At 45.0% G+C, this 21,574-nt stretch overlaps 1 protein-coding gene across 10 annotated transcripts in view; it reads right to left on the minus strand.

Annotated features, from left to right (window-relative positions):
- Positions 1-21,574, minus strand: part of LOC135528211 (ankyrin repeat and SAM domain-containing protein 1A-like) — a 118,239-nt gene that overhangs the window by 16,504 nt on the left and 80,161 nt on the right. For 8 of the 10 annotated variants that reach the window (XM_064957145.1, XM_064957147.1, XM_064957143.1 and 5 more), the window contains 3 exons: positions 16,923-16,967; positions 14,499-14,568; positions 4,995-5,110 (listed from right to left, as the gene is read on the minus strand). In XM_064957145.1, the coding sequence (XP_064813217.1) occupies positions 4,995-5,110; positions 14,499-14,568; positions 16,923-16,967 (231 nt within the window). The remainder of the gene's footprint in view (positions 1-4,994; positions 5,111-14,498; positions 14,569-16,922; positions 16,968-21,574) is intronic. The other 2 variants (XM_064957146.1, XM_064957141.1) reach the window with 1 other exon arrangement.

The following is a 21,574-nucleotide window of genomic DNA, read 5'->3' on the forward strand; positions in this document are numbered from 1 at the left end:
GCTAACCTCTGTTACAACATCTAATGGAACTAATGGATCAAACTGTTGTTTTTCTGTCATAGTTTGTCCTCCGTTACATACATCTCAGTAAAGCTCTGCTCCCTCTGCTCTCCCTTGCACTTCATTAGAATTCTGCTTTCTCTCTGCTTGGATTATTCTGCCTAGCATTACACCTGAGGGGTATGACTGCTCCAGACCAATTGTTCACTCTCAGAAGCAGGGTCATGCGCTTGGGGGACTGAGACAGTTAGCCTGGCTATGGACTAGCCCACCTACAGTATGTTATGCCAACTATATAATAAAATGACTGGAGGGGCATTAAATGTGTTGTGTTTGTGTGGGGGTATGTATGCAGATTGTTAAAATGTCCATTCGTTTTGACAAATGGACGCCAACAAAATAACTAACAACTTTGAGCTAGTCCAATTTAAAACGTCTAAATGCACACAATAACAATGTAAAAATCCCGTAGGCCCTTCCTCCGCTCTCCTTGAGTTGATTAGGCATGGCAGGTAGTCTGTCCTGCCAATACCATATTACCATTACCTAGTCATCAGAGGCTGCAGCGTGTTCCTTACGTGACTGATTTGTGCCTACAGAACGAACAAACAGAAGAGATGAAGAGAGAGAGGGAGACTGGACTGTAAGGATCGCACAGGCTGGCGTATTCACAGAGGAAGACTGTTTGGCTGGCTGGCTGGCTGGCTGACTGTTTGGCTGGCTGGCTGTTTGGCTGGCTGGCTGCACCACTCCTGACGTTGCTCATTGCCATCATTGTGATGTTTGATTACAAGCCGAGCAGCAGTCTAAGTCTCTTCCCTGGGCAATCATTACCGCTACTGTGTATGCCTGCGACTCCTCTGCTGACCTCAGAGACTTCAAGGATATTCATTCCTTTTGACTGCAATGATGAACACGCACTCTACTGCTGTGAAGGCTCACCAATAGAGCGGGAGCCTGGAAAAGACTGAGACATTGTGAACGCCAACTCAGTGTTGTTTCCCTCACAGTAGCGCCTGCCACTAGTAAAATGCACGTTGAGTTAGACTAGTAATTTATGTACAAAGAGGAAGTGTCGTTTTTTGTGACAGGCATTACCCGTTTAACTGTCAGCATACAGAGTAGAGAGAGTCTTAGAAGGGATGCTTGCCTCTTCCACTCGTTCCCTCTGGGTCAATAGAGAAACGCATCTCATTCATTTTATAAAGGGCTTCTCCTTCGCTTGTGTCCGACAACACAATACAATCACTGTTATCGTATTGATTTGGTGGTGGGCGCGGCCAAGGAGAGATCACAGTACTTTGCCTGCTGGAATAAATTGAGTTGAATTAGGAACTGTCAAGGCTGCTCTGTAGACCACACGTCACAACACTCCAACACGGACCCACCCCATAACCAAGGGTAAAAGCTGCAGATGGCAACGATCTTTTCAATTCTACATTTATTTTTGTGCAGTCAGTATTAATTGGGGGGGGGGATTGTCATTTCATTTTCTGATAGCACATACGTTGAGTAGCTGAACCTAAAATCGGAGTTGTTGAACAGCTGGCAAAGCAGTCTTCGTAATCAAACTTCACTCTATTAGGCATCTTAAGACTGACATTTTTGGAGTGTGTGATGTTTGTGTACCACACTGGCTGACATGTGGCGCTCAGTGCTGGGAAGGTTTATTAATGAGAGGGGTGTATGAGGTGCTTATGTGCAGCTATCACAACCTACTGCTAATGGGCCAGAAGTCCAGGGATCAATATAAATACATGTATCTGCCTGCTAAGTACAGTTTTCATTACTTCTGGTGAAGAATATCAACTTCCTTCCAAATTAGGTGAAAATTACAGGCCCAGTACAGCTGGCAAGAGCAGACAAACATACACATTGTTTCCCAGACAGAGACCCGAAGATGACCTTGGAATACACACAAAGACACACCCTCTCGATGCCTCCCTGATGATTTGTGCACATCAGATATCCATAGTGCATAGGGAGGGATGTAGAGTCACTGGTGCTTAGCATGCATGAAATGGTACTTGTTGTAGATAGAGCCAATACAGCCGCACCGCCGAGCAAATATATTACATTTCTTTATATGGGTCTCAATCTTGAAATGCTTGATTGATTACAAACCAATCCACCCACATCTGAGAGAATGTACTGAGTCCTGCGGGTGGGAGAACTTTGGAAAGTAACAACAAGGAACTTCTGATTTGGAGGCACACATTGAGAACCCTTAAAAGGGTCAGCCATTTACTGAAATAGCTGACAAGAAGAAATGTTACAAAATGGTTACTGCTTTTGTCCAAATCCCTCCTACAGAATGGAGCAAAGCAGGTGGTCTGAGCCCAGGAAAATAGATAGGAAATTGTCAGTGCCGAGAATTGCCAGAAAGAGGAGGAATAAAATGAGGGGATAAGGGAGGAGTGAGAAGTCAGAGAATTTAACACAGGTTTTGATGTCAAGACAGGGTGGGATGGAGAGAAAAGTTGACTAATCTGAGCCCAAAACCTGTCACCCCTTCCAAACACCACATCCTTCCCCCAAGCTCCAGAGTCTGTGCAGAGACCCAGAGAAATACACCAATCAGGAGGTGTGAGAGAGCAGCCCTCTAAAAATCACACTGGAGAATGTTGTGCAATTTGCCTGTCTATGCTGAATATGCTCCCATGATGCAACAGTTCATTAAAGATAATCATAGCAGGTGCATGGTAATGTAGTGTATCCACTCTGACACAGCTGCTCCATTCAGCCATCAAACCAAAGTGCCAATATAGACAAGGCCAAGGCTGGGAATCATAAACCCAGGCCAAACGGCACATGGTCAGGCTGTTGCCTCTGAGGTTGTGGTTAAGCCACGGGTGAATTTGATCCACTCTTGTGTGACTAGATCAGAGACAAAGAAAAACCGCTGAGGGAGGACAAAAATGAACAGGAAATACAACGAGAGAGAACAAGGGAAGGCGGTCTTTTCCGTCGGCTCACTCCGGCTACAATTTATGACCGTCCCTCACGTAAATCACTGTAACCACAGCAGACAATCAACTCTTCCCATTGACCTTCACTGTCTGGAGAAGAGAGTAAAGACATTGGAACCAGAAAGTGCTGTGACTGCATCCCTTCACCAACACTCTGCTAAAAACGGTAGGTAATGCATCATGTCCCCTCTACGTAGGGAAGGACACATTCAGCACCTGTGACTGTAGATATTTTAAGGGGGAAGCACGGACACACACACACACCACACTCATCTGAGAGTGAAATTAATGTTTCAGGGAGGTGTGTGTGAGTGTGTGTACGTGCTTTCCTACCTTATCAGGACCACAATGTTCTGACAAGTCACCAGACTGTCTGGACAAGGTAGGAAAACAACAAGTCTGGACATTTTTCCATTTGTCCAAATTTGATAAAATGCTATTTTAGACTTATGGGTTAGGTTTAAGGTTTGGTTCATGGGTTAGGGGATATAGGATTTTAAACGGGAATCCATTTGACTCGCCCAAAAAATCCTGAAAATTAACAAAAACAAAGCTGTGTGTGTGTAGGTACAGCGGTAAGCCTTGGTGAGATGAGAACACTGCCCACTAATTTACACCTTGCAGCCCACTCCCCTGCCAGGCCAGCTGGGACCTCCATCCTCCCCTGCATCAATACCCCCCCTGAAAACAACAACGCAGCACATTGGGGGCTGGATAACCCCCGTCGGCCTGGCAACACCAGCCCGACGGTATTGAGATGGTTATATTACGGTGAGGCAGCAGCTGGTACTCAGGCAGCCAATTGATTGCGAGTGAACGAATTTGAGACCGTGCCGGGAATTGGCTGAGCAGCTGTAAGGTGAGAGTGTGGTAGGAGGTAAATGGTGATCCCAACAGCAATAATGACATCAAACACATAACTGCTGACAGCAGGGTGATAACACTGGTCATGTAAAACCTGGGCATAGGCTGAATAGGTTTGGTGTGCACTGTGCAGCTTTCTGTTCCGTTAACACAGAGCCTAGTTGGCTCTCGTGTTAACCCTTTCCACCCCCCCTCGCTCGAGCCTGACTGCTCCATCTGCTGCGCTGTGACATGTTCTTAACTGCGGCTCTTTCTTTTTACCGTGGCAGAGTCCTTGAAAATATTTGACAGTAATTTATTCAAGGCATTCGTGACTGACTGTCAGCGTGTGCGTTTGATAGAAAGGGAGCCTAGGGAGTTCATTGGTCTTTTCATCTTTAAAGGCTTTGGTTTAATTGCGTTTACAGAGGTATTTAGAGCCGCTGGCCCAGTAAACAGGAACATCACATTATTGGGATGTGATGCCAATGCCCTCTGTCACCACCAGTCGGGTGAACATCATCTAATCAGACAGCCACTGAGTGGAGGGGCCCCAATAAATCTAATCAACATCCAGCCTGTTATAAGCATCAAACCAACCAACTGGTACAGTCCTGTCAGGAGGGCTAAAGGCCTACCTTTCTGAGATGAATGTTGTTGATGTCATCGAAGCAGGTCATTTAATGTACAGGGCAAATTGGATGAAATGTTCACTACATAAACAAACACAATTTTTCAAATATTTTAAAAGAAAAGCTTCATCATCATGCAATTCAGGCATAACCTTTGTGATTGAACAAAAGGCAATATTTCAAAAAGCTTGTATGTGAATGACATATCTGAAAAAGACATCACACACGGACGGACAGGACCCCTTGAGGACCTGGGTCTTAATGCAGAGAGGAGAATCACAAAGGTGTGATTGAATGAAAGGAGGAGGCAGGAATCTCAGGGGGGTTTAAGTAAATTGGAATTTACAGGGAAAGCTAATGGGATCTGCTAAGGCTAACGGATGGCTGCAACGATATTTGATTAATACCCACTGAAGGAGGAGAAGACTGATTCTCTGACTATGAAAGTAGGTAGGCAGGTAGAACAAAATAAAAGAGAATTACAGAAGATGAATAACAGTGGAGAGAGAGAGAGAGAGAGAGAGAGAGGGGATGTGTACTAGTAACTCACCATGTAGTGCAGGTCGTCGAAGCCGTTGAGCAGCAGCTTGCTCTCGTACTGCGGCAGCCCCACGTGCTCCAGCCAGTCTCCCACGGGCTGGTCCAGCAGCCGACCAGCTGCCCCACCTGCAGACAGAGGGAAGCGCTTGAGCAGGGAAAAGCCGTTGAGCCGGTAGCAGCGGCACTCTGACGACGACACATGGCACTGCCACATCATCCTGGGCCAGCAGAGCCGAGAGCACCAGCACCAAGAGGGCAGGGGAGACAGCTTGGCGATGGCACCACAGTGGGCATGCGTTGGCTCCCGCACAGCAGCGGGGGCCAAACCAATGACTTAGGATCGGGTTTAATAACAAACCCCTGGGTCTCAGGAGCTTAGTTGGGTGTCGAGGGGGTTTGGGGTCCCCTCTGCTGGTTAACAGTATGAGTCCTGTGTCCAGACTGCTGCGTTCACCAGCTCAAACCCACTCAAAAACAGGTGTAGATTGAACAGAGTCGAGAACAGCCACACATGTAACATTGTTCTGCTTAGAACGACAACCATAGACAAAATGCTCCATATCCACAAACAAATTGCATTAATACTCCAAGATGCGTTAACTTAAAACAGGAATCAGGCTATTCTATCTAAAGTTGCAAGCATGCAGATTCATCTTCCTGCTAATATGCTCGAGTTGTTAATGACAGAGAGTGTCTCTGAAACGAGAGAGAAGCGTATCAGAAGTTAGGCGATTCGTTCCGGCCCAGTGAGAAGTTCTTTAGTACTCGCACAGAGCAGCAGGGAGATGGGTGATTAAAACAGTGCATGGCCCATCCCTGTTTCTCCACACTCCTCCTCACAGTCAGCAGATCATACACACACGGTCACGCACAAGGCAGGAATCTCCTCCCCGGATCACATGACGTGTGAATCAGGAAACCCAGCGTGGCAGAGAGGAGCGACAGGTACTAACAGAAAACCAGAGACGATAATGAGCTTGAGATGACTATGATAAATCAAATCAGGTGTTACAGCTATGCTTGGTATTAACTCAAGGCCTCCTTGTGGCTCCTGAAACAGGGAATGCACTATGCTGTGATGAGCAAAGGTTGAGCTGGTGCTTTGACTCTGGACCTGTGAACGATTTAAATCTAATACATTAAGTAGTTCATTCTGATAACAGCTCAACTCAATGCATGAACCTTTGCGTTAATCCTAATCGTTTAGAATGCTACGGTCAGAAGCTTTCGTGACTTGTGATCCACATGACTAATTTAAGGCAAAGCTGAATATTAAAACATCCCAGCTAAAATAATCCGTCCCCAGTGCAGCCATCTGCCATCGCCTCTTACACAGTTTGTCTAAGTATCATTCAAATGAATTGCAAATCATTTACATATTTAAATAGGAGCACTTGAGATGAAATGCTTTTCCTGTGCCTCAATGAGTCAATAAGATATATCAAACTCATCAATACAAAGACATCAAATCCTAAGACAGACTAATACAAAAACAATCTATATAACAATCAATATGGTTCGGGACCCTATTTAAACACAATGACTTGCCAGAGTCCACACAGAGTTCTGCACCTGTCCTTCCACACAGCACACAAACAAACAGACTTCAGTTTTTTTCCACAGCCAGCACACTTCCAAGTAGGAACAAATCTAGCAAGTCTCCAGAGTCTTATACTTCATCCAGCTTCTTAAACCCGTTTCAAGTCTCCAGGCTACACTGCTCTTCATGCACACAGTATCATCCACCAGCTCCCTCCTTTAAAACAGCAGCTCCTTGTGTTAAAACACCAATACACCACACAAGGTGTTCAGGCAAACGAACAGTCCACACACAATCCTAGAGATGCTCGGGGTGGCGTCCTTCCATTGTCCTGACTGTTCACTGTACTTCTGCCTGCGATTCCTCTCCTCTCCCTCACGCTTTCTTTTGCTCGCTCTCACTCCCCGCCTCACTCGCGCTTCCCCATTACTCCCTCCCTTCTCTCCCACCCTTTCCCTCTGATACACTGCAGGGCTGCTGTTCATGGTCTGTGAGCTGCTGCCATGCCAAGCACCTACATGGACCCCTGTTCCTCACTACATCCACTGTTGCTCCCTGCTCTTCTGATCTCAATCCGTTTCTTTTGTTTTCATACTCTGGAAACCTCTCCATCTGTCCTTGCTAAGAAACTCATCAGCTAGCAGGAAATGAAGGACAAGGGCGCTGGGACCGATATTACAGGGACCAGCAGCAGGGAACTTCACAGCAACCCCTGCTAGTTACCACCACCACTGTGAAGAAAGAGGAACACACAGGGCTCGATCAGAGGAGAGAGAGACAACAGCAGCAGGGAACTTCACAGCAACCCCTGCTAGTTACCACCACCACTGTGAAGAAAGAGGAACACACAGGGCTCGATCAGAGGAGAGAGAGACAACAGTACAGTGCCTCTTCACGTGGTGAGCATAAAAAAAGAGCCTTTCTCAAATAAGTATTTCCTGCTGCAGGTCCCATGATGATCTCCTGACAGCAGTGGCCAGGCTTCTTGTGTCTCTCTGCGTTTCATAATGTTCCTTCAATTCGTAAGAGGCTGAATGTATCTCACCGGAGAAAGCATTAGAGCGAGCAAGACGGAGCCCCTCTGCCTCTGTAGTCCAAGCCCATCTATCTGATGCTGTCTGGTCACATTGTTGCCGCCCATAACATTGAATGCAAGGGAAGCCAGCAAGCATTTGGCCTCCCTTGATATTGTTTTTAATTAAATAATAGCCAATCAGCATTGAGTTAAACTGAGTGAGCGCAACTGTGAATGGTCCTGGTGCACCAACAACAACAAAAGTGTTGAAAAATTGTTGCATCTTGTTGTCCTCTGGTGGCTAGCTACCTAGCTAAAATCAATTTCCAAAATTAGCCATGGATGGAGATTTGGATTTGGACTTGTGGTTTTACTTTATTCTCCATACCGGCCAACCATAAATTCATACATTGTCACCTGGCCTGAGAGGATGGAAGTTCAATATGTAGTTAGATGGACAACAAAAACTAAAAAAAGTGTGTACTGTATGAGAGTCATAGACCCTTTTGTCAACATGAAAGAGAGGAGGATGTCATTGGCGTTTCTCTACAAGTAGGGTGAGCCACATGTATATTTTGGAGTACATGCACACACATTACACAAATCAGTACCATGGACAGCCACATAATTCGCTAACTTTGATTGGACTAAATAGTTTTTGGTATCTTTTCGTTTTCACTGTATTAAACTAAGCATAGGTGATTTGATGATGTTGAAATAAATTAAAATATGGTTCTAAATCATTGGTTGTTTAGTAAACAGGGCTCCCGAGTGGCGCAGCGGTCTAAGGCACTGCGTCTCAGTGCAAGAGGCATCACTACAGTCCCTGGTTCGAATCCAGGCTGTAGCACATCCGGCCGTTATTGGGACTCCAATAGGGCGGCGCACAATTGGCCCAGCGTCGTCCGGGTTTGGCCGGTGTAGGCCGTCATTGTAAATAAGAATTTGTTCTTAACTGGCTTGAATTGTTAAATAAAAGGCTCAATATTATTATTATTATTATTATTATTAAATAGTCCAAAAATGTCAGAAACACTTACTTACATGACCTACAGCATGGTCAAGCAACTGTTTGTTACATTTCAAATGCTTTGAATTTATGAGGGCTCCCTATTAGCCAAGTCAGCAGCAATTCTTTCTGGGGTCCAAACACATTAAGGCACTTACAGCACACATAAAACAAAAGATAAAACATTATTACACCACTACACCATTATTACATCATATATAATACAAAATGTGTGTGTAGAATGTGTGTGCGTATGTGTGTCTTTTTCTGTGTGCGTCTCTTTAGTTCCTGCTGTTTCATAATATGTATATATATATATATATATGTATATATATATATATATATATATATATATATATATATATATATATATATATATATAAAATCTGAGTCATGACTCTAGTACTGTGCGGCAGGTAGCCTAGTGGTTAGAGTGTTGGGCCAGTAACTGAAAGGTTGCTGGATCGAATCCCCAAGCTGACAAGGTACAATTCTATCGTTCCGATTATGATTATCGTACCGATTATGATTTTTCAACACTGATACGATGCCGATTATTGTAGGACCAAAAAAAGCCGATACCGATATATATATATTTGAAATAATGACAATTACAACAATACTGAACTTACATAAATAATATAAATTTAGACTCAAATAAATATTGAAACATGCTCAATTTGGTTTAAATAATGCAAAAACACAGTGTCTGAGAAGTAAAAGTGCAATATGTGCCATGTAAGAAAGCTAAGCTATGCTCAGAACAGATGAAAGCTGGTGGTTCAATATTCTCAGTTCTTCAATATTCCCAGTAAAGAAATATTAGGTTGCAGTTATTATAGGAATTATGACGCGTCGACTATTTCTCTCTCTACCATTTGTATTTCATATACCTTTGGCTATTGGATGTTCTAATAGGCAGTTTAGTATTGCCAGCCTAATCTCAGGGGTTGATAGGCTTGAAGTCATAAACAGCGCTGTGATCAAGCATTGCTAAGAGCTGCTGGCAAACGCAGTAAAGTTTGAATAAATGCTTACGAGCCTGCTGCTGCCTACCGTCGCTCAGTCAGACTTCTCTATCAAATATCAAATCATAGACTTAATTATAATATAATAAACACAGAAATACGAGCCTTTGGTCATTGATATGGTCAAATCCGGAAACTATCATTCCGAAAACAAAATGTTTATTCTTTCAGTGAAATACGGAACCGTTCCGTATTTTATCGAACTGTTGGCAACCCCAAGTCTAAATATTGCTGTTACATTGCACAACCTTCAATGTTATGTCATAATTATGTAAAATTCTGGCAAATTAGTTTGCAACGAGCCAGGCGGCCCAAACTGTTGCATATACCCTGACTCTGCGTGCAATGAACGCAAGAGAAGTGACACAATTTCCCTAGTAATATTGCCTGCAAACATTAATTTATTTTAACTAAATATGCAGGTTTAAAAATATATACATCTGTGTATTGATTTTAAGAAAGGCATTGATGCTTATGGTTAGGTACATTCGTGCAGCGATTGTGCTTTTTGTCGCAAATGCACCTTTGTTAAATCATCACCCGTTTGGCGAAGTTGACGTAGGCTGTGATTAGATGATAAATTAACAGGCACCGCATTGATTATATGCAACGCAGGACAAGCTAGTTAATCGAGTAATATCATAATCTGTGTAGTTAACTAGAGATTATGTAAAGATTGATTGTTTTTTTATAAGATAAGTTTAATGCTAGCTTGCAACTTACCTTGGCTCCTTGCTGCACTCGTATAACAGGTAGTCAGCCTGCCATGCAGTCTCCTCATGGAGTGCAATGTAATCGGCCATAATCAACGTCCAAAAATGCAGATTACCGATTGTTATGCAAACTTGAAATCTTTCCTAATTAATCGGTCAACCTCTAGTTTAAATAGACAGCTCGGTGCATTCAGCTTGTCAACACTTCTTACAAAAATAAGTAGTGATGAAGTCAATCTCTCCCCCACTTTGAGCCATGAGAGATTGACATGCATATCATTAATGTTAGCGCCCTGGGTACATTTAAGGGCCAGCCGTGCTGCCATGTTCTGAGCCAACTTTAATTTTCCTAAATCCCTCTGTGGCACCTGACCACACGACTGAACAGTAGTCCAGGTGTGACAAAACTAGAGCCTGTAGGAACTGCCTTGTTGATAGTGTTCTTAAAAAGGAAGAGCAGCTCTTTTATTATGGACAGACTTCTCCCCATCTCAGCTACTGTTGTATCAACATGTTTTGACCATGACAGTTTATAATCCAGGGTTACTCCAAGCAGTTTAGTCACCTCAACTTGCTCAATTTAAACATTATTCATTACAATATTTAGTGGAGGTTTAGGGTTTAGTGAATGATTTGTCCCAAATACAATGCTTTTAGTTTTTGAAATGTTTAGGACTAACTTATTCCTTGCCACCCATTCTGAAACTAACTGCAGCTCTTTGTTGAGTGTTGCAGTCATTTCAGTCGCTGTACTAGCTGACGTTTATAGTGTTGAGTCATCCGCATACATAGACACACTGGCTTTACTCAATGCCAGTGGCATGTCGCTAGTAAAGATTGAATAAAGTAAGTGGACTAGACAGCTTCCCTGGGGAATTCCTGATTCTACCTGGATTATGTGGACTTCACCAGACAGATGTTGCTCTCAGTTTTTGTGATGAAACAAAGGTGTAGTTTAATGTATTCTGCAACTGCGTCTTCTTATTGTATCAGATTATATATATATCACGGTGGCAAGTTATATGAACTAGCAGGTTATAGAGCAAACAACACAATTCTCACAACATATTGGTTGTAATATGGCTTTTTCCCCCTGGCTTGGCCAGTGATTTTACCTCAGCACCGTTACTGTTCATTGAGATAGTGCTGGGGGAGTGAGAGCCATAGAGATAACACCAGTTTCACCTCTATGGTGGGAGCGAAGCAGGTCTAGCTGGTGGTTAAGATGCTGTAGTTGATGTAGACTAATTCAGAGGCAGGTTAACAACCCAAACAACCACAGAAGGAGCAGGCCAGGGTAATAACAACAGCTGCAGTGGGCTTGCCTAATTCCTGCAAGTCTGCAAGGGAACATGAGCTCATCCCCTAACATACATGCCTGTTAATATTTTAACAGCTCACTTCAAAGCAGACCACAACAAACAAGCAAAAAAATGCCAGAATGCAATAACGAGATGGCCAACGGTTTTCTTTTTTTCTTCTCATTGGAATATAGCCGTCGGCTTAAGAGTCTGGGTTAGGCTAGTTCATCTTCCTTCTGTGACTTTAAGGGAGAAGCATATTGTAGAGAAGAAAATGGGAGGATGGGGGAGGAGGCTGACAGGGATGGAGGACATGGTTCTGGTTCACTACCACAGTCCCATGGTCCCCGCGTGACCATCCATCAGACCTAAAGGACAGGCCAGCTTCATGCTATAGGAGTGCTGCAGACTGTATTGCAGGCTAACATGTGTGGTATACATTATTCACTGCAGTTTACGGTAATACACCTGGTCCCTTCCTAGTTTAGCCATTTTGTCCTACAGCCACAAAGGAAACATGGGCAAAACCAGCAGAAGTGGAGTACCAATCTGGGTCAGAAAAGTGTCTGAATAGACAGCCTATAAACCAAGGCGAGCCACAGTGTGAGCCAAACGGATCCATGTCTTTACAGTAAACCTTCTGCGTAGGCTACGTAGAACACACTGGGAATTGTTGAAGGTCATTTCTGACAATGGTCGATTCAACTCAACTATCGATCTACATTCAAAATAAAGCCATGTCCTTCACTGGCACTAAAGTAATCTCTTGTGACTGACCCACTTGTATAATAGGTCCCTCTTATGTGCTATTCAAAGAGCCAGCTGCCCACCCGGATGGTACCTTTGTGTCTCTGGCTCAGTCATCACTAACATCACTCCATTCATCACTTCCCACACGCTCTCTATAGCGCCAGTGTGGCTATCATTATTCAGGTATGTACTGTATCTTTCAATAGCCGGCTCAGTTCCCCGGCTTTAAGCCATTCGCATTGGATCAAATGACTGGTCTCCAGGGACCATTACAAAGCCCAAATAGTATACACATGAAGTGGTGGTGGTGACTTCCCTAACAGAATGACTAGACACACACACACACACAAATAGGATTCCATGGCGTGAACAACAAATCCAGCACTTTATTATTACACTTTATTAAGACTAATGGATGTGGCTTTGAAGAAAACAGAAAGCTATGAAATGGAACAAACTAAAAAAAAAAATCACGAGGTACTTGTTGAATCATCTGGGTCAAAACAGCCAATTGGGTAATGAAGAGTTGTAATCATAAAGCATCAGGGACGCAGGGTTGGATTCACAGAGCACATCATTATAACTGGGATGGATTGTATTACACAAGAGGATAAAAGGGAGATCAAATCTAGAGGAGAGAAACTCATTTATTTCTTTTATATTTATATTTATATTTATATATATATATATATATATATATATATATATATACCCACCATCTTTCTAATGCCAAGCTGGACATCAGAAAGAATGCTTTTGGGAGTCTTAACGAGAATGAGTTGTCATGTTTATGTAAAGTATGTAAATGTATGCAAAATACACCCCTTCAAATGAGTTGATTCGGCTATTTCAGCCACACCCGTTGCTGACAGGTGTATATAATCGAGCACACAGCCATGCAATCTCCATAGACACACATTGTCAGTAGAATGGCCTTACTGAAGAGCTCAGTGACTTTCAACTTGGTACCATCATAGGATGCAACCTTTCCAACAAGTCAGTTTGTCAAATTTCTGCCCTGCTAGAGCTGCCCCAGTCAACTGTAAGTGATGTTATTGTGATGTGGAAACATCTAGGAGCAACAACGGCTCAGTCGCAAAGTGGTTGGCCACACAAGCACAGAACGGGACCGCTGAGTGCTGAAGCGCGTAGCTCGTGAAAATCGCCTGTCCTCAGTTGCAACACTCACTAACAAGTTCCAAACTGTCTCTGGAAGCAGCATCAGCACAATAACTGTTCGCCGGGAGCTTCATGAAATGGGTTTCTATGGCTAAGTGTCGGCTGGAGTGGTGTAAAGCTCGCCACCATTGTACTCTGGAGCAGTGAAAACACGTTCTCTAGAGGGATGAATCAAGCCTCACCATCTGGCAGTCCAACGGATGAATCTGGGTTTGGCAGATGCCAGGAGAACAACTGTAAAGTTTGGTGGAGTAGGAATAATGGTTTGGGACTATTTTTCTTGGTTGGTCCTAGGCCCCTTAGTTCCAGTGAAGGGAAGTCTTAACACTACAGTATACAATGACATTCTAGACGATTCTGTGCTTCCAACTTTGTGGCAACAGTTTGTGGAAGGACCTTTCCTGTTTCAGCATAACAATGCCCCCGTGCACAAAGCGATGTCCATACACAAATGGTTTGTCGAGATCGGTGCGGAAGAACTTGACTGGCCTGCACAGAGCCCTGACCTCAACCCCATCCAACACCTTTGGGATAAATTGGAGCGCCGACTACGAGCCAGGCCTAATCTCCCAACATCAGTACCCAACCTCACTAATGCTCTTGTGGATGAATGGAAGCAAGTCCACGCAGCAATGTTCCAACATCTAGTGGAAAAACTTACCTGAAGAGTGGAAGGTGTAATAGCAGCAAAGGGGGGACCAACACCATATTAATGCCAATGATTTTGGAATGAGATGTTTGATGAACAGGTAGGTGTCCACATACTTTTAGTCATGGAGTGTATATTAGAATAGGCTTACTTGAAAATCCAGTTTTCAATAACAGAGCAGGGAATTTAAGTATGGATGTTCTTAAATAAAAGTGACAGGGGAAATTTTACCTGTACCATCTTCACTAAGTGGAATAAGTAGATGAATTGCATATGCTATTATAATATCTTTAGTCACGTAAAATGCGTAGGGTGAGCGACTCATCTTACCTGGTGTAGAGTACTGCTGGTCTCTAGAGAAATCAATGCCTGCTCCAATCAACGTCATGATCTTCTCAATCTGAGGAGGGGAACAGAGTAGCGTGTCAGAGGAAAAGACAAGATGGCTGCCACACCTCTCACCACCAAGGGGACAAGAGTTACCTCCATGCATTGAAACCAAACACTGCAGTACAGTAGCCCCCAATGAAACCTTATCAAAGCAGAACTTTGCTATCATGACTTCACATAAACACTGAACACTTTTAAGATAATGGTAGACAAATAATGTACAATCTTGCTGGCCAGACTGAGGCCTGGGGGCTGTGTGAAGAGAATTGTCTAACCAATATTAGTAAGAATTGATACAAAATGACTATGTGAACATCATGTTACAGCTGTATTTTTTGAGGGACAAAATGTCAAGTCTTTGCAGCCTGCAGTCAAAACAATGTAACAATGTAGCTAGGCTTAATATTACAGCATTCTAGTAATTAGTGGCAAACTGAATCAGACTTCAGCGGGGCAGAAACCACATTTTACTGAAGAAAAGGAACTGGAGTTGCATCATAAAGACGATGTTGGTTTTATTTCTCTACGTCTGGGACCTTTGGGTTTCCTGCTGTCTGCTTTGTAAATGTACAATAGTGCACAATATGACCACCACCAGGCGATACATGCAAACCCAAGAGAGACTTGTTACGGATTATACCACAACTGAGCATGCCTCTGACACACACAGTACACACCTTCCCCATCTCATGCATCGTCCCCCTATACTACAGCGATGATACACAGGTACACAGATGATTCACCCATGCACATGAAAGCAAACCCACACACCCCCTCGCAGACACCCCCAGAGCCATCTCTTCCACACCCATTCAGCAGCACAGCGAAGAAACAGCAGCAGTGGACCGTACAGCAGGAAGATTACACCTGTCACACACACCACAGACCACTGTCACAGCCCGCCCTCCTCCAGGCCCGGCCCTGGGATTGGGGACAGAGGAGGGCCAACAAAGACTGCTGTCAGAGCTGTCAGCCATCTCCACCGTACAGGATAGTATGTGCTCTGTCATGAGAGACAGGCTCTTTTCCTACATGAGGCCCCTTTTTCATAGTTTGGAACGGATGGTTATATCACGACCGACACTTCATTTTATCAGTGATCTGCGATCACTTTCAATGAGAGAAGTCATTTCACACAGGACTCATTTTATGGTTTTGATGTGAAAATCCTTGTGTTTGATGATGCGGTCAAATATCAACAGTTCTTTTGCACAGTAGTAAAGAAAAAGGCAAAAACTTTAAAAGCAATGGAATTTAGTTGCCTAAAGCACTTTATGGTTTATGGAAGAGCCTTCGCTATTCTTTTTTGACTGCATCCATGTGAGAGGTCAGATAACGGTTCTGATCCCTCCTCTCTGAGATCACGTCAGCATATTGTCTGATCCACCCTCTCTCAGAGATCACGTCTGATCCCCCCCCCCTCTCAGAGATCACGTCAGCATATTGTCTGATCCCCCCCTCTCAGAGATCACGGCAGCATAGTCTGATCCTCCCCCCCTCTCTCAGAGATAACGTCAGCATATTGTCTGATCCCCCCTCTCTCAGAGATCACGTCAGCATATGGTCTGAACCCCCTCTCTCAGAGATCACGTCAGCATATTGTCTGATCCCCCCCCTCTCTCAGAGATCACGTCAGCATATTGTCTGATCCCCCCCCCTCTCAGAGATCACGTCAGCATATTGTCTGATTTCACCTCTGGTTGAGACTTCATGCTGCCTAGAGGCACAAAATGACCATCTACTGCTCTCTACCACTACAGTAGACTAATTGAAATAAGAGGGGGAGTTATCCCAAATTATACACATTAGACCGGTATAATGGACGTTGATTATATGTGCTTTTCCCCAGTTTGTACAAAGGTGATTGTCAGCTTCTCTGGTCAAAGCACAAAGAACCAGCCTCCACCTTAAAGTGGAAGAGGAGAGTGATGCATTAGCCCCACAGGAGAAGACTACCTTGGAAATCATTTTAATTGGATACATTGGCCAGTTTTGACACTTGAGGCCATACATTATTCCCAGGAAAAAGATAAGAGTGGAAATTAGTGTTGAGAGTGATTACTGTTCAATCATCATGGGAAGATGTAGCTAACAACGATGGGCGCAATAAAACAAGGTGAATGCGAAATGTCTAGCAATTGAGCGCAAGTATACTTTGAGGAATCCCACTCACGAGGTTGCTTGCCTTGCATACAAAGCAGCGAACAACAGACTACAGGTTAGACTGATGAGTTACAAGAGCATCCCCAAAAGGTTTCTTCCCAAAAAGAAAAGTCCTATTCACCTCCATCATAAAGAAGAAGAAGGCCCAACCAACAGGAAGAGAAGAGGACCAGAAGATGGATGGAGGACGTGCACTCTTACACTTTCAAAGGACTGAGATCTCAGAAGAGGCCGTGTGGGAGGCATCTGCTGAGAGAGTGTCAGGTTGTTTTCATTTTCACATATTCATTTCTATCCACAAATCATTTTGGGCCCCAGCAGTGCAAAATGTGTGAAACCAGACCAGCCTCCCGATATGAACAACCCTAAAAATGGAAAACATAAAACAAAAATCCCATCTGGCCTTTAGCAAAGGTCCTCATTGAAAAGAACATCCTGCATTAAAAACTGAACTGCAATTGAGAGAGTACTTTGTTGACAAGCGATGCCCGGCTGTTTAAGGTCTTAATGCATATTAGGTCATTACAGCATCAAAACCATTTTGTAAACAATGAACTGGCATCATACAGCCATCCTGCTGATCATTTAAAGAGCCGTAGTGTGTGGGCGCCATTACTCTTCTGAACTCATCTTTTCCATTATTCCTTTTCAAAGTTTATCCTGATTACCTGCATAGAAGACACTGCATTTTCACATCAATGCAGTGAGAAAGATAGAAGTGACTTTGATCCCTTTCTCTCTCATCTCCATCTCCCAATTCTAACACCCTACACTGAGGAGCAACACAGTCCATACAGAACAAAAACCAGCCTCACCATCACCCTAGACGGATCAGAAACAGCTTTAACACACTCACAAACCTCTCCATGCAGCGCCATCCGAGATGGCTCACTTTTTACACTCCAGGTGTCAAAAAAACAACCATACTGCAGCTAAAGGCTCTGCTGAAAAATAAAAATGTGAATAGCATAACAATCATGAACAGAAACACAAGCGGCAGCTTGGGACTATTTATGACAGCTAGCGACACGCTGGCTGACTCAGTCAGGTGATCTGAAACTTCCCATCATCATCTGCTGATCTCAGTCCCCTATCCTCCAGGCCGGCTCGGTCCTCCCCTCCCGCTCCGTGGCTCGACGACTCATTGCGAGCTCACAGAACAGAGCTCCGGGCAGCCGAGCGGAAATGGAGGAAAACTCGCCTCCCTGCGGACCTGGCATCCTTTCACTCCCTCCTCTCTACATTTTCCTCCTCTGTCTCTGCTGCTAAAGCCACTTTCTACCACTCTAAATTCCAAGCATCTGCCTCTAACCCTAGGAAGCTCTTTGCCACCTTCTCCTCCCTCCTGAATCCTCCTCCCACTCCCCCCCCCTCCTCCCTCTCTGCAGATGACTCCGTCAACCATTTTGAAAAGAAGGTCGACGACATCCGATCCTCGTTTGCTAAGTCAAACGACACCGCTGGTTCTGCTCACACTGCCCTACCCTGTGCTCTGACCTCTTTCTCCCCTCTCTCTCCAGATGAAATCTCGCTTCTTGTGACGGCCGGCCGCCCAACAACCTGCCCGCTTGACCCTATCCCCTCCTCTCTTCTCCAGACCATTTCCGGAGACCTTCTCCCTTACCTCACCTCGCTCATCAACTCATCCCTGACCGCTGGCTACGTCCCTTCCGTCTTCAAGAGAGCGAGAGTTGCACCTCTTCTGAAAAAACCTACACTCGATCCCTCCGATGTCAACAACTACAGACCAGTATCCCTTCTCTCTTTTCTCTCCAAAACTCTTGAACGTGCCGTCCTTGGCCAGCTCTCCCGCTATCTCTCTCAGAATGACCTTCTTGATCCAAATCAGTCAGGTTTCAAGACTAGTCATTCAACTGAGACTGCTCTTCTCTGTATCACGGAGGCGCTCCGCACTGCTAAAGCTAACTCTCTCTCCTCTGCTCTCATCCTTCTAGACCTATCGGCTGCCTTCGATACTGTGAACCATCAGATCCTCCTCTCCACCCTCTCAGAGTTGGGCATCTCCGGCGCGGCCCACGCCTGGATTGCGTCCTACCTGACAGGTCGCTCCTACCAGGTGGCGTGGCGAGAATCTGTCTCCTCACCACGCGCTCTCACCACTGGTGTCCCCCAGGGCTCTGTTCTAGGCCCTCTCCTATTCTCGCTATACACCAAGTCACTTGGCTCTGTCATAACCTCACATGGTCTCTCCTATCATTGCTATGCAGACGACACACAATTAATCTTCTCCTTTCCCCTTCTGATGACCAGGTGGCGAATCGCATCTCTGCATGTCTGGCAGACATATCAGTGTGGATGACGGATCACCACCTCAAGCTGAACCTCGGCAAGACGGAGCTGCTCTTCCTCCCGGGGAAGGACTGCCCGTTCCATGATCTCGCCATCACGGTTGACAACTCCATTGTGTCCTCCTCCCAGAGCGCTAAGAACCTTGGCGTGATCCTGGACAACACCCTGTCGTTCTCAACCAACATCATGGCGGTGGCCCGTTCCTGTAGGTTCATGCTCTACAACATCCGCAGAGTACGACCCTGCCTCACACAGGAAGCGGCGCAGGTCCTAATCCAGGCACTTGTCATCTCCCGTCTGGATTACTGCAACTCGCTGTTGGCTGGGCTCCCTGCCTGTGCCATTAAACCCCTACAACTCATCCAGAACGCCGCAGCCCGTCTGGTGTTCAACCTTCCCAAGTTCTCTCACGTCACCCCGCTCCTCCGCTCTCTCCACTGGCTTCCAGTTGAAGCTCGCATCCGCTACAAGACCATGGTGCTTGCCTACGGAGCTGTGAGGGGACGGCACCGCAGTACCTCCAGGCTCTGATCAGGCCCTACACCCAAACAAGGGCACTGCGTTCATCCACCTCTGGCCTGCTCGCCTCCCTACCACTGAGGAAGTACAGTTCCCGCTCAGCCCAGTCAAAACTGTTCGCTGCTCTGGCCCCCCAATGGTGGAACAAACTCCCTCACGACGCCAGGACAGCGGAGTCAATCACCACCTTCCGGAGACACCTGAAACCCCACCTCTTCAAGGAATACCTAGGATAGGATAAGTAATCCTTCTCACCCCCCCCCCTTAAATGATTTAGATGCACTATTGTAAGTGGCTGTTCCACTGGATGTCAGAAGGTGAATTCACCAATTTGTAAGTCGCTCTGGATAAGAGCGTCTGCTAAATGACTTAAATGTAAATGTAATGCTGCATCTCCATAGCTGGCCACCTCCATACTGGCGCTCCTCTCTGTGTGCTCACTAAGGGTGAGGCAGATGCACGCTCAAAAGAACGGGGACAAGAGGGGTTAGCCTGTGGAATTGGGTGGGGGGGGGTTCACTGAGATTTTTTGATCCCCCTCTGTTCTCTCTGCCCCTCCCTCCTCATGAAGTCATCCGCTACGTGGCGCCGGCATTGATATCTTCACAATGTACACAGCATGGAACGACAGGCCCCTCCTCCCATTGTATATCGCCATGCTGATGGGGAACCAATCTCTGCAGATAGATCGGCTATGTATGTGTTCATGAATGTGAATCCAATGAACCATCTTGACACTCATGGACGGTGATATTTCTTTTCAAAGCGGGACAGGGTTGTTATATAGAACTCGCTCGGGATAGAGGAGTGCTGGTAATGAGAAATAAATACAAATAATGACAACAATGAACTTGAACAACAGAAGTAATAACCATAATAACCATGCTGGATAAAAGACAGGAAAGGGTAATAAGGACATTAACATTGTTGTAGGCTACTATTCAAAAGGACACACTGTATTTTCCAAATATCTATTTATAGCTAGCGCAAAATATATTTTCTCACTCGTGTTTATAACAAACATTGTCCAGAATCTCATTGGCTTGACTGTAAAATGTCTTCCCTTCCAGCCCTTACATTGTAATTAACAGGAGAGATTGATCAAATCACCCTGTGGAGGAAGGCTATAAAGTGGACACACAAAACTCTAACTGTGGCCTGCCCAGATAAAGAAGAGAGGACTGTGGCTTCATTAAGGGCTCCGGGCTCTGTGTTTGCCTGAGAATAAAACCTTGGAAGTGTCATCAGTTCCTAGTAATGACCAGTGTTGGACAATAGACCCCAGCACCCTCCGTGGCTGTACTGTACACTGGTAATCTGTCTAGGAGCTGTTGCTCTCAGGAGAAAGTGCTGGACTAATGTCATGCTACACCCTCGGCTCTTACGGAGGAATCTGCAATCTATTTCCTCCCATCAGCCGCGGGACATCACCCTGACACCCCCCCCTTCCAGCATGAGGCCCCCGAGGTGCAAATAGCAGTGATTGGTGATATCACACAGATGTAGACACACCAAGCTGAGCTCCTAAAACACACACACAAATAAGTGTGTGCACTGTGCTAGCACCACTCCAGTCACCCAAGTCATAGACTGTTCTCTCTGCTACCGCACGGCACGTGGTACCGGAGCTCCAAGTCTAGGACCAAAAGGCTCCTCAACAGCTTCTACCCCCAAGACATAAGACTAATGAACAATTCATAAAAATCACAACCAGACAATTTACATTGACACCCCCCACACCCTCTTGTACACTGCTGCTACTTGCTGTTTGTTTGTTACCTATGCATAGACACGTCGCCCCCACCTACATGTCCAGATGACCTCAACTAGCCTGTACCCCCGCATACTGACTCAGTACCGGTGCCCCCTGTATATAACCTCGTTATTGTTATTGTGTTACTTATATTATTACTTTTTTATTTCAGTCTACTTGGTAAATATTTTCTTCTTGAACTGCACTGTGGGTTAAAGGGCTTGTAAGTTAGCATTACACGGTAAAGTCTACACTTGTTGTATTCCGCGCA

This window comes from Oncorhynchus masou, chromosome 33 (genome assembly GCF_036934945.1).
Source record: "Oncorhynchus masou masou isolate Uvic2021 chromosome 33, UVic_Omas_1.1, whole genome shotgun sequence".
Lineage (NCBI taxonomy): Eukaryota > Metazoa > Chordata > Actinopteri > Salmoniformes > Salmonidae > Oncorhynchus > Oncorhynchus masou.